Source organism: Globicephala melas, chromosome 17 (assembly GCF_963455315.2).
Source record: "Globicephala melas chromosome 17, mGloMel1.2, whole genome shotgun sequence".
In the NCBI taxonomy this organism is placed as follows: domain Eukaryota; kingdom Metazoa; phylum Chordata; class Mammalia; order Artiodactyla; family Delphinidae; genus Globicephala; species Globicephala melas.
The window spans coordinates 32210019-32235993 of NC_083330.1; the positions used below are offsets into that span (position 1 = coordinate 32210019).

The following is a 25975-nucleotide window of genomic DNA, read 5'->3' on the forward strand; positions in this document are numbered from 1 at the left end:
TTGGGGTATTTCCTTTTTGATGTCCAGGGCAGTGGATAATACTGACTTTAGTAGGAAGCATGAGTGCAGTCAACAAAGCCACGATTTCGTCTTTGTTTTTAATTTCTTTGCCACCTGAAGTTAGTAGCCCTCTCTGTTGGTAAATGGCACCGTGGATATGAGCGGTAGCAAATGCATATCTACTGTCTGTGTAGATGTTTACTTTTTTATTCTCTGCCATCTCTAATGCCCTCGTCAGGGCAATTAATTCAGCTCGTTGGGCTGAGGTCCCTTGTGGTAGCGCCGCTGCCCATATGACTTGTTTTCCGTCTACCACGGCTGCCCCAGTTCGACGCTTACCTTCCTCCAGGAAACTGCTCCCATCCGTGAACCAGGTGAAATCAGTATCAGGGAGGGGCAGGTCCATCAGATCTGGCCTACTGCCGTGTGCTGCGGCTAGTACTTCCTGACAATCATGTATGATGGTGGAGCCTTCCAAGTCAGGATCAGGTAGCAAGGTGGCTGGATTGAGTCCTGTGGCTGGAGCAAACTTGATGCAATCTGAGTTTAGCAACAGGGTTTGGTAATGGGTCATCCTGGCATTAGTTAGCCACCTATCCAGTGGTTGACGGACTACATTTTCCAGTGCATGAGGAGCTGTTATCGTTAGATTTTGTCCTAAAGTTAGTTTGTCAGCATCTTTGACTAGAACGGCTACTGCAGCAATTATCTTTAAACAGGTGGGCCATCCTGATGCCACAGGGTCCATTTTTTTTGACAAATAAGCAACTGGGCGATTCCAGGGCCCCAATTTCTGAGTCAATACTCCTTTTGCAATGCCCTTATTTTCGGCCACATATAAATGAAAAGGTTTGGTTACATCTGGCAGTCCTAGGGCTGGAGCTGAAAGTAAAGCTCGTTTGATTTGGTCAAAAGCCCGTTGTTCCTTATCGCCCCAAACGAAAGGAGTGCTGTTTTTGGTTAGGGGGTACAATGGGGCTGCCAGCTCAGCAAACCCTGAAATCCATAGTCTACAGAATCCGGCCGTCCCCAAAAATTCTCTAACCTGCCTGGCGTTTTTGGGAGCCGGAATTTGGGCCACCGTATCCTTTCTGCTCTCCGTGAGCCATCTTTGCCCCCCTTTTAATAGATACCCCAGGTAACTGACCTGTTGTTGGCATAATTGTGCTTTCTTGGCTGAGGCTCTATATCCCAGGGTTCCAAGTTCCGTTAACAGTTTTTCAGTACCCTTGATACAATCTTCTTGGGTCTCAGCAGCTAATAAAATATCATCAACGTATTGGAGTAATGTTACCTGGGGATTTGATTCTCTATATAATGCCAAATCCTGATGGAGGGCTTCATCAAAGATGGTCGGGGAGTTCTTATATCCCTGAGGTAGCCGTGTCCATGTCAGCTGACCAGACATTCCCGATGTTGGATCTTTCCATTTGAAGGCAAAGTAGGGTTGGCTCAGGGGAGAGAGTCTTAAACAGAAAAAAGCATCTTTAAGGTCCAAAACAGTATACCACGTATGTTGAGGTGGAAGAGTGCTCAGGAGGTTGTAAGCGTTTGGAACTGTGGGGTGGAGGTCTGCCACCCGTTTGTTTACCTCTCGTAGATCCTGCACCGGCCGATAATCATTTGTTCCTGGTTTCTTTACCAGCAGGAGAGGGGTGTTCCATGCTGATTGACATCTTATTAAGATGCCCAAGTCTAGTAGCCTCTGTATATGGGGACGGATACTGTCTTTGGCTTCTCTACTCATGAGGTATTGACGGACCGTTATTGGGGTGGCAGTTGCCTTGAGTTTCACTAGCACCGGGGGCCGATTTTTGGCCATCCCCATACCGGCAGTTTCTGCCCAGGCTTGAGGGAACCGAGTTACCCAATCAGTAACATTAACTCGTGAGGATGAAGGCTGCTCGTATAATTTATATTCATCTTCTAATTTCATAGTCAATATTTGAAGTAACCTTCCCTTATTATCAGTTATGGTGGGACCTTCTGGCTGAAAGTGGATTTGAGCCCCTACTTTGGAGAGTAAATCTCTTCCCAGCAAAGGATAGGGGCGTTCCGGAATAATCAAAAATGAATGGGTTACTCGTCCAATCCCAAGATCTACTGTCCTTCGTGTGGTCCATGAATATTGTTTATTCCCAGTGGCTCCTTGTACCCATGACCTTTTAGCTGAGATAGGACCTTTTGAGTGGAGAAGGACGGAGTGCTGGGCTCCGGTATCTACCAAAAATTGAACAGGTTCCCCCTCCACTTTAAGAGTTACCCGGGGCTCGGGGAGAGGGTTCGAGCCCTGACTTTCCTAGTCTTCTTCTTCCAATGTTAAGATTTTGTTTCTGGTTGGCCTTCCTCCATTCTTTTTCTTAGGGCATTCTCTCGCCCAATGTCCTTTTTCTTTACAGTAGGCACATTGGTCCTTGTCTAATGGCCGCCTTCTGTCTGCCGTTCGCCCTTCCTGCCTATTTCTATCCCCTATATTTCTTCCTCCAACCACAGTGGCCAGTATCTTACTTAAATTCCTCTCCTGTCTCTTATCCCGTCTTATTTCACGGGCTTCCTGCTCTTTCTGCTTTCTTTCTTCCTTCTCTTCCTCTGTTTCTCTTTTGTTATATACTTTATCTGCCTCTTTTACTAACTCCTGAAGCGAAAATCCCTGCAAGCCATCTAGCCTCTGTAATTTCTTCTTAATATCAGGGGCCGCTTGATCTATGAAAGCCATTGCTATAGTAGCCCTATGTCCCTCCGAAGTTGGATCATAAGGGGTAAAGCGTCTAAAGGCTTCCATTAAACGTTCCAGGAACACAGTTGGTGATTCCTGGGGCCCCTGAGTTACTTCCCTTACCTTAGCCAAATTAGTGGGCCGTCTGGCCGCTCCATGGAGACCCGCCACCAGAGCCTGGCGATACATTTTCAGGCGCTCCCTACATTCCGGGGCATTGAAATCCCAGTTTGGCCTGACGAGTGGGAAACCAGCATCAATCTCGTTAGGCAGCTGGGTAGGTTGCCCATTGGCGCCTAATACATTTTTTCTGGCTTCTAAAAGAACCCGTTGCCTCTCCTCAGTCGTTAGGAGAGTCTGGAGCAGCTGCTGACAATCATCCCATGTGGGCTGGTGGGAGAAAACAAGAGATTCTACTAAAGCGGTAAGGGCCTGTGGATTTTCGGAAAAAGTTGGGTTATGCATTTTCCAATTATAAAGATCTGCAGAGGAAAAGGGCCAATATTGGAGAGGTCTATTTCCTTGGCCATCGGGGGGGGCCATATTCTCTAAGAGGTAGGGCAGTGGAGTCCGGGGAGATAGCCCTCCGGCTCCTAGTGCCCACTGAGGGACCCCTTTCTTCTTCCATCATGGATGGTTCCCTTGGTGCCGAGGGCAGTGGAGCTGGGGGTCCTCTAGGTGGTAGGGGATTCGAGGCCGGAGGATAAGGGGGTGGGGAATCCAAAAGAAGCAAATCGGACTGCGGGTCAGGATAAATCGCCTTCGGTAGATCCGGGGCGTCGGGTAGCTTCTCCGTGTTGGGGTTTTTCTTTAAGGCTAATATCTCCGACGCTGCTGATGTATGCGCGGACGTACCTGTTGAGGAAACAAAGGGCCGGACCCACGGAGGTGGGGAGAGAATTAAATCTTCCCAGACCAAGACATATGGTACTTGGTCTGGATGTCCGTGGGGATCTATATTAAATATCTTAGATTTCAGCAGCTTAATCTTGTCTAATAAAAAGGATCCTTCGGGGGGCCATCCTATCTGAAATGTTGGCCATTCAGAGGCACACAAAGTCTGCCACTTTCCTTTCTTTACCTCTACCGAAAAATTATGGGCTCTGGCCCGAACTTCGGTCCAATAGCTTAGGGTAAGGGAAAGAGGAGTCGTCATAGTTTGTCCCATTGTCGTCCGTCAGAGAAGAAGAATAGACCACAATACAGAAACAGTTAAAACTCCATGAAACACATATACGTATGGGCCACCGCGAGCTCGCTTCAAAACCGAAACTTCTTCAGATGGCAGTTATCACCAAGGGAACTGCCGAAACCGAGTGAAGGGGAGACAGAGTTTGCCTCTCCTTCCAGATGAGACACCAGGGCGTCCCCTAGGGCTCATGGACGCCGGCTATTAGCACGTCTGCCTAGCCAGAGGTCCGATACAGATTCCATAATAAGCCGATTCTTACGGCTTTCCTCCGATAATGGCCCACAAAGAACAAGGGACAAACAGACAATCAAGCTCGAGCTTACCTGGTACCTCCAACTCCCGATGTTCTTGTGGTCCGGGGCGAGTGGAATCCCGGACGAGCCCCCAAATGTTAGACCTGCGCGGTCTCCTAGGAGTTTCGACTCGCCCAGGAAACAACAAGAGTCGGAAGTCGATGCAAAACGCAAGAGGTTTATTGAAGGCCGGTGCACCGGGGTTCCTTGGTCCTCACGCAGGAGGTCGAAGAAGGAACCCCTTTTGGGTGCGAATATGTCAGTTTTATAGGTTCCCACTTCCCCGTATGTAAATTATAGATTTGGTTGTGTTTTCCTGCTGATTGGTCCCGGCTTAGGCTCGGACCAGAGAGGGAACATGTCCCCAGCTTCCTGATTGGTCTTTGACAGATACCTTTTTTACATTTTGTTTATCTCCCTCCTTCTCGGAAGGGGGCCGGACATCCTGGAAATTCACCCATTGTCTAAGAAGCCCCTATTGTCTGGAGAGTTCTTAATCATTAGCTGGAACAATGTCCCTCGAGTCCCACACTAGACATAAACTTTCCATTTTTCTTTCTGGTTTGTTCAACTTAGCACTACAGAGAGCTGTTTATTTAAAACTCAACTTTTAAGTGCTCATAAAGAGTCCCTTTCTCTCTAATTAACATCTTTTTTTCTCATTTAACCATTTATATCGTCCCCAGACCTAGTCTTTTGTGTCTAACTCTTTGCTACAACTATCAAAATAACCAAACATAAATTCTAAGAAAAAACTTGGTTTCTCTTACTCTCTCCTATTACTTTCTTTAGGAACACAAGAGGTAGTCCATCTCTTCATATCAATTGTAGGTATTTTAACAAGATCTTTTTCCTTTTAACACTGAGCCTGTTATAATATTCTGTAATGTTAATCCTCAGGTCTACACAAGTCTGATAACTCAGGCTTCAAAATAAGAAAAGAAAGTAGAAATCATCAACCAGCTTTCTCTTTACTGAATGTTCTGGGTTTTTTTGAAGAAACAAACCTTTTCCTTTGGTAAAAACTTCCAGTTGGTTCTGACAAAAACTTGTGAAACTTCTGTCATCTTGAAAATAGCAAATATCTAAAAATTCACAAAATTTTTCACAGATTATAAGAAATTAGTTGGAATAGGTGTGCTCTCAAAGGCCAAGTTTCCTGAGTTCCAGCCCTGCTTTTCCAGCTGTCTCTCAAGCAGTCATGTGGAAGTCCTGCCAAAACCTTACACTCAACTTGTTCACAACTGAAATCTCTACCCTATCCTCCAACCTTCCTCTCACAGAAAAGGGCATCCTCAACTTGCTTTGCTGATGTCTTCAGATTCCCCCTCCTCTTTATTACTTTAACTCAGTTTATCATCAAGTGCTGTGTCTTTGAGTCAATAGCTCTTACTTGTCTCCTCCTTTCCATTTTCATGCTTGGCCCTTGCTATCTCTCAGATGACCTATTGTAGAAACCTCATCAGTGGTCTTCTTGACTCCTCTAATAAACTTCACACAGTCTCCAGCATTATCTTTCTAAAATACAGAATAGTTTCCAGCTGCCTACAGAATGTAGTCAAGACATAGCCTAGCACCCACCCTCCTCTCTGGTCCCATCTCATTCCATCTTCCCCACATGTCAGCCACACTGGAAAACTCACTTTGGCCCAAACATGCTTCACACTTCCTAAACTTTCTTCCTTTGATGAAGGTAATCTCTTTTCTTGGGATACCTAACCAGCCTATCTCAATGTTCAGCACACCCCCTCCTTCTCAATGCTTTCCCTGACTTTTTCAAAGTAATATCCCTCTTTCTCTCCTTAGTGCCCAGGTGAACAAACACTATAGTTCATCACAGCAGCCAGTGTAATATTTTTTTAAGTCAAAGAGTATCACTTCCCCACTTAAATTTTTACGGGCTTCCACTAAACTCAAAGTAATTAATTAGACACTTCTAACCACAATGTATAAGGCTTTGCATTTTTGGCTCCTACCTGTGTGTCCAGATTTCATGTTACCCTGCTTTGTTTCCCCATCTCTCTATGTCCCTGCCACACAGTCTCATTTTTATTCTTTAAAACTCCAAGTTCATCCCCACCTCGTTGCCTTTGCACTTGCCATTCCCTCCGCCTGGAATACTTTTTCCAAATATCTTAACATGACTGACTTCTTCAGGCCTTCAGAAAGCCTTCAGGAAAGTAACCAACACCAACTAGGTATCACAAAACTCTACATTTTCTTTCTAACATGCATTGCTATCTATAGCTAAAATTATCTGTTTTAGCTATATATATGTATGTATATATACTTTGTGTTTCTGGTTTCCTTCCAACAAAATGTAAGGCCTTTGAAGACAGGTTGCTTATTTTTTTGTTTACCACTGAAAACTCCATACTTAATACAGAGCATGACACATTCAATAAATGTTTATTAAAGTAAGTAAATGAAAAACGCAAGTTGTATTATATATTATGTTGAACTTCTCTAAGTTGTATACCTATCTATTTTTCTCCTTAGATTGTAAGCTTCTTGAGACCAGGAACTATGTATTAACTATATATCCCCCCACAGTATCTAGTGTATCAGACTGTCATAGTAGGTATTCACTAAAATTTTCTTATAGGAATTGAATTGAGTAACTCTATCCTTCACTAAGCTATACTTATTTTTCCAAATGTAAAAGGCATTGGATTCAGGAAAACTTGGCCACAGCCTCAGCTCTGCTACTTAAGAACTATGTGACCATTGTCAAGTTGCTAAACTTCTCTGAGTCACTGATTGTTCATATGAAAAATAGGAATGATAAATGCCTCTGCCTAATGCAAAAGGTAGTTGTGAGGGTTAAATTGCCTGTGTGTTTTCCTCTCAGATTAAACTACAAACTGTTCAAGGGCAGAGATAATTGCTACTTCTTTGCCTCATCTTTATAGAGTAACCTCATAATATAAGCACATATATAAGTCGATAATAGCTCTCATTTATTGAGCACCTACTATGTCACAGACACTATAATAGATATCTTTCATATGACACATTAATTTAATCCTTAAAACCACCACGTAAAAATAAATATTAGTATCCTCATTTTATAAAGGAGAAAAATGGGCACCTATAGAGATGAAGAAACTTGTGTAAGACCACAGAGTTAGTCACTGTCAATGCTGAGATTTGATAGCAAGTTTGTGTGAACAACTAATTATCAGTGCTAGTACTCATCATTTTTTTAACTACCCAAGATGCATTCTTTTCCTGAGAGTTCCCCAACTGCCTTGATAAATCCTGATAGCTGCTAGAAGCCCAAGGAATCCCTGGAAGCTCTTTTCTTCAGTTCCTCCTGCTCATGATTCTAGGACAGCTAGGGTGTGATCCCATGGCCTGAATTTGGCCATTTATCCCAAAGCACTGAGTCTTGATCAAGGTGAGAGTGGATGGGAGTTCATTCTTATCAGCAAAGATTCCTGTGCAGCACTCTTCTGTAATCTCTTGCCACTGACAACTTCTGGGGTTGCTCCTCTTCTGTTCCAAGCCTGGTTCACCATTCTACCCTTCTATACAATGCATTCCCTGATAGCCTTCCAGTAAGTTGTTTTTGTCTTTAAATTCACCAGTTTCTGTTAGCATAAACAGAACTCCAACAGATATGCTATGCAAAACAAAATGTATGAATTATAATAAATTCTCAAAAAACATAATGAATAAATAATAAATATGTTAATGAATAAATGTCCCTACTTATATGTAAGCATGTAAAATATTAAGTAATAGACTAAACACGACATAAAAATACATCATAAAAATGGAATGCCACAAGATAGTATATAATTAATTGCCAAACTAATAGCTTAGGCTATAAATGTTGTAGGAGTTTGGAGGAGAAAAAAGAACACAGCGAGCTTGCATGATCTGAGGGCGCTTCATAGCTCAATAAATACTCATTGAATGAAGTCTGAGTATCATTTTCTAAGGTGAACTTGAGGAAACCAATGAATACAATTCTCCTCTCAGAGACACAAAGTGTGGGGCATTGGAATGACTCAGCACAGAGCCATTCGAACTACTCTTCTTCAGGACTATGCGATTCAACAGAGGCCTGTTACAGAAAGACGGGCTTATGCCACAGTCGTCTTAACTGCTTTCAGTCAACAAAGCCTATATCAAGCAGAGGATCCCAGCCATCAGTTGAGGTGCTAGAAACTCATAGAGGAGTCAAATTAGACATCCAAAAGTATACTATCTAAGTGAAGAATAGAGACAAATAGAATGCTATGAAAACAATGCATAATTAATTTCATATAGAGAACTGCCTAGAGATTGAGAAAGCTTTCAGACGGGGCACTTTACCCAACTGGGGTCAAGGAAAGACTTTTAGAGGAGAGCTGCCTAGCTAGGTGTTCAAGGATGGATAGAATTGACAAAGGAAGAGGCAGAAGAGACATCTAAGAAAAGAGATCAATATATGCAAAAATTCAGAGACAAAAAACACCAAGGTGTGTACAGGTGGAGTGTGAAGCAGGTGGTGACGAGATTAGATCCAAGTGAAAAGCAGGAGATGGATCATGGAGGGTCTAGTATGAGATGACACTGTAGACACAAGGATATAAAACCTTCATTGACCAGATCTGAGTCTCAGGCTTGCCTTTGGAGGCTGGAGAGGAATCAATGTCATTCAAACTACATGAGCTGAAAGCGAAAGGGAATGATATCCTGGAGAATTATCAGGGAGCTATTACCAGAAAAGTAAATAGATGCGAGGTAGGAAATAGCTGATAATACGTACTATTATTTCTCCTAAAGAGAAGATTAAAATAGCTTCATCACAATCTGTTAAGCATAAGGACTCAATAATATTTACACTTCTTACTCATGAATAATAATTTAAATTTCACAATGTGTAGAAATCTGTATAAATCTACTAGATTGCAAGCACCAACAGGGCAAAGACATTGTCTGTCTTGTAACTATCATGCTTAGTGCACAGTAGGTGCTCAACTAAACGTGTTTAATAAACAAATGAATGAATGCATATATTACCTTATTTCATGTTCACCATCAATTTTACAAGGTGGGTATTTTTATTTTCATTTTATAAATAGATATATTATTTAAGTAATTGATAAACTTTTTTGTGAGAAAATATGTAATCAGATGATTCATTTTTTTTAGACATTGAATATTAAGAAGATGGAACTTATACAATTTCTCTAAGAATGTTGTAATGTTTCCTAGAGGAAAACAAAAAAATTTTGTCGTTCTAAATGGCTGGTTTCTTTTGCTATAGCGACACCTACTGTTATTGCCAATACTTTGTTTTCAGAAAGAAATATTGGGAAAATAACAATATGTTTAAGTTATAATTAAAAAGTCTCTTACTATGATTTTTATTTTAATGGCTTATGAGTTATAGTATTTAGGAAGGTTAAAAGAAAATGTATACAATTTATACACCTTTGAAATATGTATGAATGAAATATTATCAAATACTATTAAGTAATTAGCAATAAAATTATCATTACCAGATCTCTCTACATACACACACACACATATATATATTCATATTACATATGCACATATAAGGCATTTTAAAGAATAATTCCAGTACTTTTAATACTAAGCTTAGAAAACTTTAGACATTTTGTCAGCTTGATTTCGGACGCACACAGCAGTAAGCGGCAGCCTGCAGCAAGCAGCAGCAAGCAGTAGCTGGAAGCAAGATCTTAGTTCCCAGGCCGGGAGTCCTAACTGCTAGACCACAGATACCAGCTGTTAGCGCCTGGGTCCCTAGTTCTTGCCTTGTCAGGAATGAATTCAGGCAAGGAGGCAGAGGATAAAGAGAAAAGTAAAGTTTATTGGAAAAGCAAAGTACATGCAGAAAGACGCATGGGAGAACTCAGAGAGTCGCGCCGTTGGGAAGTTTAAATCCTTTATAAGGGGGGCAGTTTTCCGGGTCTTTGTTTCCCTTATCGCCAATCATCTTGCTTTGACCCTCCTGGCTAATTAGTCTCAGGACCCTCCTTATAGGTGCGCACACACCTCTCAGTCAATATGGATAGGGAGGGTGGGAGGGAGGGAGGGAGACAGAAGAGGGAAGAGATATGGGAACATATGTCTATGTATAACTGATTCACTTTGTTATAAAGCAGAAACTAACACACCATTGTAAAGCAATTATATTCCAAAAAAGGTGTTAAAAAAAAAAAGATGGATCCCACTATGAAGGCATCTGGGAGAAGCAAGACTCATTATGGTCTGACGTTGTCCCCTGACTTTTGACCCTCAAGGAGCCGTTTTGCACATGCATAGTGTCTCCGGTGCCCCCAGAAGGGGGCAGGGGGTGGGCGGAGATGCCTTGATCCTTTATTCAAACAAAGTTTTGCCCCTCTTTGTTCTTGCCATGACTGTTATCTTAAAACATCCACAAGAGACAAAGCTTGGCTATTTACCCCATCTCTGTCATTGCTTCCATTTCAGAGAGTAAACAGGAGGCTGATTTAAATGCCTAACCTGAAGCCCACCTCTCTCCTGTCTCAGGAAATGCGAACAGGGGGCTAGTTGTAAGTGTCCAGCCTGAAGTCCACTTTTTCCTGCCCCATGTATATTTTGAATAGTATTAAAGATAGCTTATGTACTCATTTATGCTCACTTTAATAATTTTTTAATTCTAATTTTTTTTTCTCTTTTTTAAGGACTAGAAAGAACCCTAAGAGAACGCTAGGCCCGTTTCACAGAGTCTAAGAAACTTGTACTTAAATTAGCTTCAGGAATGTAAGCAACTCCTCTATTTCCGTAGTGCTCTGGAATGGAAATTTGACATCTTCCTCATATTGTAAATATCAGTAATTTTAAGACTTCTTCTTTGGTTTTCATTTTGGTGAAACAAATACAATAATTTACCTAAAGTTGTCTAGGTTAGGAGTAAGTTATTTAGCCATTATTGGCTAAAGTTTATTGAATTTTTTCTGTGACCAGGCCATGCTAATTGCTTTACAAAAATTATCTTGCTTAATGCTCACAATTAAAATCCTGAAGTCCTAAACCTCCATATTGCAAACAAGGAAACATAGGCACAGAGATATCAAGCTACTTTCCCAAGATGGAACAGCTAGTAACTGGCAGTTGGAAATATTAATCCCATGACATTCAGACTCCAAAGGCCAGAGCTCAACCTAGGATCACGTACGTATATTTTGACACATGAAAAATAACATGCAATTTTAAAAGGGAAAAGGTGAAATTTGAGAAAAGGGAGGTCATGTGTAAGGGAAAAGATCTCTGCACACCTAAGCTCTCCCTCTGCAACCCTTGCCCCAACACTCCCAGCAGGATATAACCAAGTGGGAAAAACTAAGCATAAAATGAATTAACATGATATACCTAACTCCACAGTACAATTTTTATTTGAACAATAACACGCTTTTTAGAAAACATACATGGTACAATAATCAAATAGTACAGAAATATAATATTATATAGAAATCATGAAGCAAAACAACAATTAATCATGGTGATCATCAGAGCATACCACCAGCTGTAAATATCTTAATATAGTTAAAAGTAGGCTGTAAAGATCAACAAATCCAAGCATTATTAGAACTAAAATGGAAAAGAATCTCAGGGCTGGAGATCTTTTCTATCATCTCAAAATGTAGTGTTATCAGTAAAGAGTCAAGGAAAGTTCCTGAAAAGACAGATTTCATAGCTATCGGCATTCTTATTCATTTGAAGTAATTTCTTTTTTACATAGATATTTATAGAGATATGGATGAATGTATATGATGACATCTACATAGATATGGATATCTATAGCTAAGCTTAGCCCTCCTGCCTGGTCTTCCACATTATCACAATGATATAATAAAAAGAAAAAATGTCAGTATTCATATTTTGAGGAGAACACTAGGCAGGCACTAAGAAGGACAGAAAGAAATGCAAGAATGGTGAAAAATGAAGCAAATTGGCAGAGATATTCTTCAGATATGAAAAACTAATATCAGATAGAAGAGTTTCATATATTAATGAATGGAAGTTGGGAAGAAATGATAACTTCCAACTTGGATTGTTACAGAGGACTCCAAAATAGATAGGGATTATAAAGTGGATTTTTAAAAAAATTGATTGTCTTACAGATGCAAAGAAAAACAGGGAAACTTTTGGAAGTAAGGGGGAGGAGTCAAGTTTACAAACAGAAGTGTGAGGTCAAGACTGTTCAATATACATTCAGAGACAGTGCTGGATTAGTTTGCCTAGAGAGCAGATATCCTAGAGAGGATGCAGGATTAGTGTCAGAAAAGGTAGATTCATAGCCTACTATGAACTATGCTGAATGTGAGGCTAAAGAGTTGGTAGTTCATCTATTCGGCAATTCAATTTTGAAAGATTTTGATCACAAGGATGATACTACAAAAGTAGTATTTTAGGAATAATATTGGTAGAAATGTAAATGATAGACAAGGGAGGATAAAGTTAGAGGTGACCAGGTGAAAGTTGCTACATTAGTTCAGGTATGAGATTGTGAGAGTCTGAATTAGGTCTATCAGGCTGAAAGTAGTAAGAAGAAAACATGGATGATGCCAAGATTAAATTTAAAGGATTTGGCAAATAGCAAGGATCCTGGTTATTATGCTTGAGTGTGGATGCAGGCTACAAACAGCAAGAAGAAAACAAAATAGAATAATGACTCTGATAGATCAGCTATCGTGCAGCCTCAAGCTTTCAGAATGGCAGCCCATCAGGTAGGGGGTAAGTACTTCTAGGAGAAGAAAAGAGAGTAACAACAAAATTGTTAGGAACAGAAGACCTGAAAAGTACACAGAATGTGCAATGGTTGGTAGATGTGTTACATAGAATGAAAGGATATTATCTAAATAGTTAGTAATGACTACACCAACCAAGCCAATTTGTGCAAAATCTAAGCTGTCTGGACCAAGCAACAGAAAAAGATTTAGGAGAGAGAAGAAATAAGAAAATTAAACAAATGGCAAGCAGCCAAGGAGACAAGCAAAACAAGTGTCAGGGGAAAATAGAAGCACTGGAAGTAAAAAACAGCTGTCAGGTTGACAAAAAAGAATTGAGTTAACAATGGATATAGAGGTGGTAGTACAGCTCTGAAGTCTAGTATGACTACAAAATTCAATGTTGTTCATTTAATCACCATTACAGTGACTATTTCCAGGAACAAAAATTAAGAATCCATGTAGTAACCAGTCCAGATTTACTTATAAAGGCAATGGATAGAATGCTAGATATATGACACCTAAGAAGGAAGGAAGGAGAGAAATTAAGTGAAAAGAGAATTCAAGCCATATAAATCATCTCCCTAGGCCCTTGCTATCTTATAGGAATGTTCTTCCTTGGGATCTTCGTATAGCACCCAACTTCCCTTCATTCAGTCCCTGCACAAATGTCATCTCCCCAACCTCACTAGCTAAGTGAACCACTCACTCAGTCAGCTCAGTCACTCTTTAACTCCCTAATATGTTTTTGTTTTCTTTATAGAACTTACCGCTATCTGAAATTATATTATGCCTTTACTTTTGAGTATTTTATTTTCTGCCTTGGTCTGGGGCAAGCACATCATCTTTCTTGCTCATCACTGCATTATACAGCTTTGAAAAGTGCCTAAATGTTTGTTGACTGAATGGATAACAACATTTTCGCATTGATGTTCTAATTCACACAAACCTAGGTTGAAATTCTGACTCATCTGTCTATAGTTTTGCAGTAAACATGTGCTTTCTTTCTTCCCAGCATATTCTGGAGAAGCTCCCATCCTTAATCATAGTCTAAGTGGCTCAGGAGAATTGCTTCACCTTCCAGCTCCAAGGGTAGCAACAAACACAGGATGGGTCACTCAGAGAACCCAATCACCCTGGCCACAATGGTTTGTTCATGGATTGGCATGGAGTCCAAATTAAGTCAATTCAGACTAATTCCCAGGGCTTTTTCTGGAGCTATCCAGTACATGTACTCTCTGGGATCTCTTACAAGTAAAATCTAAGCTTGGAGCCACCAGCAGCCCCTTTTGTTATTGCATGGAAGTAGATGCTGGAAAATAAATCCGACATGGAGAGAAATATAAAAGATGTGAAAAAAAGGACAAATTTCTGATGACAAGGTTTGAATACCTGGATCTAATGATGCTCACAACTTTCCAAGAATGTGCGACAATCGAAACCATTGTTTAGGGCTTCCCTGGTGGCACAGTGGTTGAGAGTCCGCCTGCCGATGCAGGGGACACGGGTTCGTGCCCCGGTCCGGGAAGATACCACATGCTGCGGAGCAGCTGGGCCCGTGAGCCATGGGCCGCTGAGCCTGCGCGTCCGGAGCCTGTGCTCCGCAACGGGAGAGGCCACAACAGTGAGAGGCCCACGTACCGCAAAAACAAACAAACAAAGAAAAACATTGTTTAAGCTAATTTGAGTTGGATTTCTCTCACTGGCAATAGAAAGCGTCCTGACTAGTGAAAATTGTGAGAATTTGGGAGAGTCTCAATTCAGTTATTTGCAAAGCAGTGATAATAACACCTGTGGGTTGTAAAGAAAAATCAATAATAGTTTAAATTTAAAAAAATAAAATAATAACAAAATACCGAACACATAGTAGATAATAAATGGTAAAAGCGGCTCATGAATTGTTTATAAAAGATATACTAGCAAGAGCAGCAGCAGCAGAGTTAATAGTTTGTGGGACATAATTGCTCGTGTTCAAAATAAGTGATAGAAAAACATTTTAATGTCAGATCTGTCCATAAAAGAGAGGGCTGATGTGAGCTAAATTTAGCAATCTGACATGGAGGGAAATCTAACAGATGTGAAAAAAAAAAAGACAAATTTCTGATGACAAGGTTTGAATCCCTGGATCTAACGAGGCATGAAATCTAAAACAATGGAAGAGAGAAGATAGATCATAGACAAATATGGATGGGAGGGAAAAACAAAAACGTCAGCAAAGGTCAGCAAATTAGGGACAGGAGTTGATAAGAAATTATAGAGAAATGAGCTTTGAAATAATAGAGACAAAAAATACATATACAGATGAGTAAGGGACAGTTGAGATAATATTACAATCATAGGTACTCATCCTGTCACAGAGACCCTGACTTGATTCACTGGACCAATGACATATTTTGAAATGTCAGAAACTTTACCTAATGTAGTGTATCTTGAATTAATTTACCCAAATAAATAATCAAAGTTAGGTAAAGACATCCTCTTGAAATGTGAACTCTTCTTTCTCAAGATAAAAGCAAAGCTTAAACAGTTATCCTCGCTCTGAAAGAGAAAATGACTACCTGTACATGACTTGAAAAGAGCTAGTCATGGAACTAGCGAAAGGATCAGCACAGTGTGCAGTCCTCTACATCAAAAGGGCAGCTGGTCACAGTATTTGTAATTTTTTTTAATCAACTAAATACTGTTGAGCATTATTGTATCAAGCAACTATGTGAGCAGTGCTCAGTGAGAAGATGAACATATTCCCCTATTGAGTTCAAAGGTAATTGAAAATAAATAAAACTGTATATATGAGAGAGACTTTCAAGATGGCAGATAAGTAAGACGTGGAGATCACCTTCCCACAAATACATCAGAAATACATCTATATGTGGAACAACTCCTACACAACACCTACTGAACACTGGCAGAAGACCTCAGACTTCCCAAAAGGCAAGAAACTCCCCATGTACATGGGTAGGGCATAAGAAAAAAGAATAAACAGAGACAAAAGAACAGCAACAGGACCTGCACCTCTGGAAGGGAGCTTTTAAGGAGGAAAAGTTTCCACACACTAGGAAGCCCCTTCACTGGTGGAGACAAGGGTGGCGGGGGGTAAGCCATGGAGCCACAGAGGACAACTCAGCAACAGGGGTGCGGAGGGCGAAGCAGAGAGATTCCCACACAGAGAATCGGTGCTGACCAGCATTCACCAGCCTGAGGCTTGTCTGCTCACCTGCCAGGGCGGGAGAGGCTGGGAGCTGAGTCTTGGGCTTCGGAGGTCAGATCCCAGGGAGAGGACTTGTGTTGCTTGTGTTCTAGCTGCTACCTTAGTTCTCAGCTTTCAAAACGAGGACTATTTAAAAGTGTGTGCTAAAAACTGGTGGGGTAGGAATTTCTACCACTCATTTACCTGTCCCCATCCCTCCAAAGTTCCCCTCTCCCCTGCCAGAAACATCAGTTTGAGTAACTATCTGCTCAAGAAAATACCTTCACAAGAGCCAAGAATTCCAGGCAAGGGATTACAGCACCTGGGTGAAGCACAGAAATATGAAAGGATACAATGAAGATGGTAGGAAAGACAGATTCACACGACTCACGTTACCTCTCTCCCAAGCCCCAGCAGCCAGCAAGGAGAGAGATACCATCCAGAGAAGAAGAGTGAAGTGAGTGCCAGACATTACCCTGAGCCCCAGAGCTGGCTGCCCAGCACCAGGCTGACTCCTGCCATATAGTCCACCAAGTCCACTTCTGAGCATATAGCTGAAGGAAATGAAAACACTATCTTGAAGAGATGTCTTCAACCCCATGTTCAGTGCAACATTATTCACAATAGCCAAGATAGGGAAACTACCTACATGTCATCTAAAAGGATAGAGAAAATGTGAATATCATTCAGCCATCAAAAAGAAGGAAGTCCTGCCTTTTGTGACATCACGGATCGACCTTGAGGGTATTATGGGAACTGAAATAAGACAGAGAAAGACAAATACTGTATGATATCACTTATATGCATAATATAAAAAGCAGAAATCACAAATAAATAGGGGGTAGAATAGTGGTTGCTAGGGGCTTGGTGTGGGGTGGAAATGGAAAGATGTTGGTGGAACGGTACAAACTTCCAGTTATTTCTGGGGATCTAATTACAACATGGTGACTATAATTAACAGTACTGTATTATATACTTGAAACTTAAGAGAGTAGAACTTAAATGTTATCACTACACACATACATACGCACACACAAAATGGTAATTATGTGAGGAGATAGAGGTGTTAACGTTATTGTGGTAATCATTTTGCCATATATACATGCATCAAATCACATTTCACATCTTAAATTTACTTACACTATGTGTCAATAATATCTCAATAAACCTGGAAAAAGACTATGGGCCATTTAAATATCACTATTATATTAAACCTATAAAAGGTTGTTATAAATAAAAATTGGTTACATATCTCAAAGAACACATTTGAAAAGTCATCAAAGTAAAAAAAAAAAAGAGGTAATCCTGGTTTTATTTTGTTTTGTTTTTTTCTATTGCCTAATATTGTTAATACTGATTAGGCATCAGTTTTGAATTGGGAATGATATTAGTTAATGCATATTGAGCGCTTACTCTGTACTCAGGCTCCTTTATTTTTCACAATAAACCTATGAACTGGAAGCTACTATTATTAAACCTTTTTATAGATAAGGACACTAAGACACAGAGAGGTTAAGTAATTTGCCTAAGTTTTAAAGTAAACAACCTAGTGTTATATGTCTAATATAAAAATTTAACATATATTTATGAGCACCTATCTTTGTGTCAGAAACTTTAGGAGACATTGATTATTGAATAGTAAACATGGAGTATTTGAAATTGAATATTTTAGTGAACAGGAAGTAGAATTTTATTATTGGAATCTCGATGTGTAGATAATATGCTTTCAGCAGACATGTGAGTAATCATCATCGTGCTGCTCCTTACAATAGATTTGTAAGTCAGTCAGGCCTGCATTTAAATCTTGCCCACATCATTAATTATATAACCTAGTGTACTAGAGCTCAACATTTAAGTCTCAATATCTTCATCTGTAAAAATCATACCAGTCTTGTTGGGTTATTGTTAGGATTATAAAAGATGCACATTAAATGCAATAGAATAACGGGTCCATAGGGGTTCCTCACTAAATGACAGGGGGGGCAGGCAGAGTTCGCTGTCAATCTTCCCCTTCCTGGATAAGAGAGTGTTCATTTTGCTCAGTTGACAGCAGGCCATGTGCTTCAGGACCTTTCTCCAGCCCTAGGAGTGAAGCTCTATTAGTCCTAGCCAATTGTAATGATCCTGTTCTCTCTCTGGAGATTGGTTCAGCAATGGACTCGTGACATGATTTTGATCAGTAAGCCTGAGGGGGTTGTCTGCTGAGTGGTGGAGGGATTTCTTGAAAAGTTCTTTCTTGCTGCTTAAGTAAGAGCAAAAAACAAGAGTTTTCTTTTTTCAACCTTTAATATTATTGTATAAATATATGTGTCTTGTTTTTCCTGGTGCCATCTCATGAGGCAAAAAGCTAACTCCCTGAATAGGACCAAATGAAAGACAGAACAATTCCAGGGCTCGATGATATTTCAAAACCACTATATTAACTGTGAAAATTCCCTAATTTTTGCTTTGTGAAATAATTATTTCTACATTTTAGACTATTTTAGTTGGGTTTTGGGGGTAACTTTCAGGCAAGAACACCCTAACAGATGAGTATTGTCATCATAATGGTTATTATTAAAGAGAAGAATGTGCATTCCACTCAAAAATTTATCTCATCCTAAAAAAGAAGGAAACTGCAAAAATTTAGCTCCAAGCTCATACTTAATCCTCTCTGAGAGAGCAGTATGTGATTGGTCCGAGATTGACTTTTATTGGACTACTGTGTTAATGGTGGGATCCTTGTACCTAAGCGTTTTCAGGAAATGTCACCTTGCTTTTTTTCTTTCATTTCTGCCTCAGGTTTGGCAGATAGTTTTGTTTCCTGTTATCTGGTATGTCTATGTATTATTTATATATTTATGCAACAAATATCTATTGAGTGCTTACCATATACTATGCCTGATATAAGGTGCTAGTACCAGAGTAGGCTTTCCTGAGAAGGGACAAGTGATATAAGGTAGAAAGGATGAGTTGAAGCTGACTAGGTGAAGTGGGAGGAGATATCTGTGAAACAACAGGGATAATGGTGCACTTGAAAAGTGGAAAGCCCGAGGTTTTGAAACATAAACGGCAAGGGGCTTATAGGCACCAGATGAAGTTAGAGAAGTAGGTAGAGGGGATGTTAAGTACTTTGATTTTTACCCTAAGAATAAGAGGAAGTCTTTGAAAACAGGTTTTAGTAATGAGAAACATGGTTAAGTTTTTATTTTGAAAAGATCGCTTGGGTGCAACATGAAAAACAAATTGAAAGGAGGCAAAAGTGGATGTGGGGAGATGAGTTAAGAGGTTTCTGCAGTTTTCTGGGTGAGAGGTGTGTGGGTGACTTCAATTAGGGTAAGAGCAGTGGAAATAGATGAGTACAGATTTGAGAGTAATTTGGAGGTAAAATTGACCAGACTTCTACGGGGAATGAGATAGACTGAGATGCGCTGCTAGATATTTGGCTTGCTGAATAGTAGTTATGGTGATTTACTGAAAGAAAACTGTAGTAGTGGATTTGATTTTGGGGGTAAAAATGTTATGGCTTTGGTTTTGAACATGTTTAGTTAAGCATCTTACCACAGTGGAGGTGTTGAATAAGCAGCTGGATATAGGTATATGGAACTTAGAGAACAAATCTGTGCTAGAGGTATACATTTTGGAGTTATCATTAAACAGGACAACTGAAATCATGAGGGTGACTGAAATCATATGGGAGAAAGACTGGAGCATGAGATGATGGCCTAGGACTGAGACCTGAGAAGCTGCAATATTTATTGATTTGGTAGAGAAAGATGAGCCTGAAAAGAAAATGAAGAAGAAAGATCCAGAATGGAGAAAAATCAAGAGAACTGGTATTATAGAAGAAAAATAAAAGATGGCTGCTGTAAGCAGAAGAGAGAGGAAAACCAGTGGTGAGTTTTCTGATATTTAGGACTGACATAAGTCTATAGGGTTCAGTTCCTTTAACAAGATCTCCTTTGATGGAGGGAAAGGGGTTTAAACCAGATTAGAGTATGTGGAGGAATAAGGAGAAGGAAATAGAGACAGTGAATAAAATTAATTGTTTAGGAGCTTGACTGTTAAGGAGGGGGGAAAAAAAGATGGAATGGAGTTTGTAAGAAGGAATATGTGAGTAAAATAGTTTATTTATTTTTTAAAATATTGAATAGAATTGAACATATTGAATTTGGGAAAGATCTAGCAGAAATGACTGAAAATATTATATAAAACACAGACCAGTTAAATGGTGAAGTATGTCTCTTTGGGAAACCAAATGAAGAGAGAGTCAAATCACAACCTGAGTCATTTACTTGAGAAGGAACACCTTGTCTACTTTAAGAAGGAAGTAGGTGTAGAAAATGTATATAGATATGGGGAAAGTTACAGATCTGGTAAAAGATTTTGAGAGAGTTTCTGTCATATGGATTCTATTTCTTTATAAATTAGGAAGTCAAGTCATCTTCTGAAAGTAAGTTTGGAGTTGGGGTATGTTACATGTTTGAAGAGAGAATGAAATGTTTGAAATTGCCATGGCTTACTTTGGCAGAAACCGACAGTCTCCTTCAATACGCTGGTTATTGGGTATGTGAGGTGTGTGTATCAACTTTGCTCTACCAATACAATCATCATTTAAAAACAGTTAGGGGGACTTCCCTGGTGGTCCAGGGGTTAAGACTCCACGCTCCCAATGCAGGAGGCCTGGGTTTGATCCCTGGTCAGAGAACTAGATTCCGCATGCTGCAACTAAGAGCCTGCATGCCACAACTAAAGATCCCACACGATGCAACTAAAGATCCTACATGCGGCAATGAAGATCCCAGGTGCCGCAACTAAGACCCGGCACAGCCAAATAAATAAATAACAAAACAAAAAGCACATCTAGGAATGTGGGTCTCAACACATAGAGTTAGAGCTGTAGGTATGAGAAATCCACCTTAGCCTCTTAACCAAGCCATATTCTCCAATGTAGTTTTTCTCAGAGTCTTAGGTTAGAGATTTTAGAATGCTCATTCAAGTCTTTAATGACTCATGCTTTGGTCCAAGTTACATCAATAATTCTTGTATTTTTCCTCCTCAACAAGGAACTCAGAAGGGAAAGGGGTAACTTCCATCTTGAAATCCTAATCTTCATACTAGACAAAGGGTTTTTTGTAGACAAGAACAAAATATCATGTGAAACATAAATGGATCATGTTTATTTTTGTCTAAGTTTATGTTGAATATGAGCCTATGTAAGTTTTTAAGTCTACTTTGTTCACTTTGTTACAGAATAACCTTAATTATTTTATTTATTCAAAAAAATGTTTATTGAGCACCTACTTTGCTCTAGGCATTACCCTGGGCCCTAGAGATACAGTGATGAACTGCAAAATCAACAATACCTTCATACGGGCTCCCCAGCCCCAGGCCGGGAGGCCCAGATGGGGGAACCCCGGGCTGGGGCCCCCCTGGACGATGGCAGCGGCTGGACAGGAAGTGAGGAAGGAAGCGAGGAGGGCACTGGCGGCAGTGAGGGGGCGGGGGGAGACGGGGGCCCAGACGCAGAGGGTGTCTGGAGTCCAGACATCGAGCAGAGCTTCCAGGAGGCCCTGGCCATCTACCCACCCTGTGGCCGGCGGAAAATCATCCTGTCCGATGAAGGCAAGATGTATGGTCGGAATGAACTGATTGCCCGCTACATCAAGCTGAGAACAGGGAAGACTCGAACTCGCAAACAGGTCTCTAGTCATATCCAGGTTTTGGCCCGAAGGAAATCGAGGGAAATCCAGTCCAAGCTCAAGGCCCTGAAGGTGGACCAGGTTTCCAAGGACAAGGCTTTCCAGACAATGGCCACCATGTCCTCAGCCCAGCTCATCTCAGCACCTTCCCTGCAGGCCAAACTTGGTCCCGCCGGTCCTCAGACCCCAGAGCTTTTCCAGTTTTGGTCGGGGGGTTCTGGGCCCCCCTGGAATGTTCCAGATGTGAAGCCATTCTCGCAGGCACCGTTCTCCTTGTCACTGACTCCTCCATCTACTGACCTCCCAGGGTACAAGCCCCCCCAAGCCCTCTCACCTCCTGCTTTGCCCCCACCTGCCCCATCACCCCCAGCCTGGCAGGCTCGGGCTCTGGATACTGCTCGGTTGCAGCTGGTAGAGTTCTCAGCCTTTGTGGAACCTCCGGATGCAGCTGACTCTTACCAGAGGCACCTGTTTGTACATATCAGCCAGCACTGCCCCAGCCCCGGAGCGCCCCGCCTCGAGAGTGTGGACGTCCGGCAGATATATGACAAATTCCCTGAGAAAAAGGGTGGTCTGCGGGAGCTGTATGATCGTGGGCCCCCCCACGCCTTCTTCCTGGTCAAGTTCTGGGCGAACCTGAATTGGGGCCCGAGTGGCGAGGAGGTGGGGGCCGGCGGTAGCAGTGGTGGCTTCTATGGAGTGAGCAGCCAGTACGAGAGCCTGGAGCACATGACCCTCACCTGTTCCTCCAAGGTCTGCTCCTTTGGCAAGCAGGTGGTGGAGAAGGTGGAGACGGAGCGTGCCCAGCTGGAGGACGGGAGGTTCGTGTACCGCCTACTGTGCTCACCCATGTGTGAGTACCTGGTGAATTTTCTGCACAAGCTGCGGCAGCTGCCTGAGCGCTATATGATGAACAGTGTCCTGGAGAACTTCACCATCCTCCAGGTGGTGACAAACAGAGACACCCAGGAACTGCTGCTCTGCACCGCCTATGTCTTCGAGGTCTCCACCAGTGAGCGGGGGGCCCAGCACCACATTTACCGCCTGGTCAGGGACTGAAGGGGGACCCCAGAAGTGGCTCACCCCCGGAATACCCTCCTCCCAGGAAGGACCTCCAGCTTTCCTCACGTTTCTTACTTGGCGGGGGGGTGGGGGTGGGTGGGCTGCTCCCTCTTAGGACCTTAAAAGCTCAGTGGTGAGTTGAATGGGCTGGGACTGAGGGGGAAGGTTGGATCCTGATATTGGGACCTCACAGGGGTGTCTGAAAGGACAGATCACTCCAGAGCATTTGACACTGGGGACAGGAGTGAGACAACCGGTGGGACAGCACTCGTTTCTGTCTCTGACAGGCATCCTCCCCCTTCTCTGTTTTGGAGGTCTTGGAGGGCCCCAGTTACACATTGGCTTGTCCCTCTCTGTTTTTCAGCACCCCCCTTCTTCCCAATCTGCCTCTCCTTACCAGCCCCATCCCAGGACCCTGATATTGAATTTTGAAGGTTAACCCTTTCTGTGCAGGAGTAGAGCCAGGTGGGCCCTGGAAATATTTTTTTTTTTTAATATAACAAGAGATATTTATAAGTGGGTGTTAGGGTCGTGACTTTTTCTCAGCTGGGCAAGCAGTGGGGTGAGGCTTTTAAATCTCATGTCCTCTTCTAAATGGGCCGTGGGGCTAGACTGTGTTGCCTCCTTCTCCTCCCCTCCCCCCAAAGTGTGTTGGTTTGTGTTTTGACAGAGGATAAAGCTATTTTACCAAAAAAAAAAAAAAAAACAATACCTTCATACCTTCATGGAACTCATATTCTAGAAGGTGGATTAGATTTATTTTAAATAAACAAATATATAATATAATATTACTTCAACAGCAGGGTAAGAGCATAAAAAGTGATGGAATATATGAAGAGAAAAGGTTGTGGATAATATAGATAGGGTCAGGAAGGGTCTATTTGTGGAGATGATATATGAACAGGGGCCTGAAAAAAATAATTGAATAAGTCATGAAAAATCTAGGGCAAAAATTTCCAGGCAAGGAGAACGGTAAGCACAATACCCCTGAGATTGGAACAAGTTTGGTTTATTTTTGAAAGAATTAAGAACGTTGCTAAAGAAGGCTAAATCAGGAGAGAGTAGTAAGAGATAAGTTAGAAAAGTAGGAAATAGTAGAAGAGTTCAGTGAAGGTGGATATCAGGACCATGGTGAATTATTTAAATTTTATTCTAAGGAGGATGGAGAATGATTGAAGGTTTTGTGTAGATGAATGCTGTATTTTATTTTATTTATTTATTTATTTTTATTTTGGCTGCATTGTGTCTTCGTTGCTGCCCGCAGGCTTTCTCTAGTTGAGGCAAGCGGGGCTACTCTTCCTTGCGATAAGCAGTCTTCTCATTGCAGTGGCTTCTCTTGTTGCGGAGCATGGGCTTTAGGCTTGCGGGTTCAGTACTTGTGGTTCGCAGGCTCTAGAGCGCAGGCTCAGTAGTTGTGACGCATGGGCTTAGTTGCTCCGCGCGACATGTGGGATCTTCCCGGACCAGGGCTCGAACCCGTGTCCCCTGCATTGGCAGGCAGATTCTTAACCACTGCACCACCAGAGAAGTCCCGAATACTGTATTTTAATTTTCCTTTGGTAAAGATCACTCTGGCACCTGTCTGAAAGTTTGACTTCAAATGTTTAGATTATTTGGAGGTATTTTATCCATCTGGGGAAGAGAGGAAAGTGGTTTGGGCTAGGGTGGTAATGAGTAAGATGATGAGGAAATGTTGAGTAGGGTTATGCTTAGAAGATAGTTATGCTCTCTTATTCATTTGTCTTTGTAGAAATACATATGCTTTATGTTGTAAATTCTCAAAGGACAACAGTTGGGCTAAGAAATCATCAAAATATTTTTTAATCTTATTAAAGGAACTAAGTGCTTTAAAGTCTAATAACAGGTATAACATACCAAGATAATTAATGTCTTTGAGAGTATACTGAGCACAAGAGCAAATAAGCCCACACGGGTTTGTGGTGGTCAGTGAATGTATACTGCTCTCCTTCCCACGTGAAGGTAAATGCAAACTTCTTTGATTATTTTTGTTGTTGCTGTTCATGGGGCTTAAACAGAGCACATTCACCCGATTATTGGTCACATGTCAAGTATCAGAGACTGTGTTGTTTTGTTCCAAAAAAAAAATGACATATCCACTCAACAGCTGTGATTAGAGCTACCTCATGATCAAGTTTATGGTGGGCTATTGTCATTCTCCTCAGTCCAGCTCATTTTGCAGCAGAGGTACAGTTGTATTGAAAGAGCAAATGAAGGGGATCACTACCCCAGAAACCTATAAATCTTTAGAATTTCAGTATATATCTGCAATTCCATCTGGATACCATATAGTTTGTGACAATATTTTTCCTGAGCGAGGGGAAATTTTATGGACTTCCCTTTGACCATTTCTAGTACCATACCTGAGGACTAACCTGGGGTATATGTCATCCAGTAAGTATATCTCTCCCAATTTTGAATCCAGGAACCAGAAAAATTTCCACAGTATAGGTTCACAGACCAATTAGTAATATTGTAAGGTCAGAATTCCATTTATTATCTGTCTCCATAAGCCACACTCTAACCTGAAGACTATAATGACGTTTCAGTTCTCTTACTATCAGTCAGTCTATTGTATTCAGTAGACCTCAAAAGATCTTGGTATTCTTCTCCTGCATGCAATTACTACCAGTCCCTTTGAAAATAAAGACTGAACATGCTATTGTTTATATTTGCCACAGCTTTACAGAATTCTTTCTCAAGAGACTCTAGACTCGTTTCAATTGATGAGCACTGAGTATGAGAAATGACTCAGATCTGGAAGCTGGGTGAATGGTTTTCATATTTTATTTGGATAACATCAAACTTTTGCTTGCCAACTCTTGCTTTTCTTTGTTATACAAATCATGAAATATTGTATTCTGCTTCCCATCTATCTCACATCTAGGAATATGTTGTTTTATTAGTAAATACCAAAGAAGTCTTCAGCCAAAGAACTATTCTGGCTTTGTTTCCTGTTATGGTAATTATAGCCATGTTGCCTCTGATATTTACATACCTCTTACACTGGGCCTCTAACTATTCCAAGAATCTATCATCCTTATTCACATTAAGGACCCAATAATGTGGCAGTATCATCAACTGTCAACCCTAGTATGAAAAGACAGCTGCATTG

At 41.2% G+C, this 25975-nt stretch overlaps 1 protein-coding gene across 2 annotated transcripts; it reads left to right on the forward strand.

Annotated features, from left to right (window-relative positions):
• Positions 1-21464: 21464 nt before the first annotated feature.
• On the forward strand, positions 21465-22903 carry LOC115843345 (transcriptional enhancer factor TEF-4-like). Of its 2 annotated transcripts, XM_070043981.1 has the most exons (2): positions 21465-22533; positions 22573-22903. In XM_070043981.1, the coding sequence occupies exons 1-2, from the start codon at positions 21484-21486 to the stop codon at positions 22837-22839; spliced, it is 1317 nt and encodes a 438-aa protein (XP_069900082.1). In that variant the 5' UTR covers positions 21465-21483; the 3' UTR covers positions 22840-22903. The 2 variants fall into 2 exon arrangements, with proteins under 2 accessions (XP_069900082.1, XP_030695124.1); XM_030839264.3 differs by having other exon boundaries at positions 21465-22903.
• The last annotated feature ends 3072 nt before the right edge of the window (positions 22904-25975 follow it).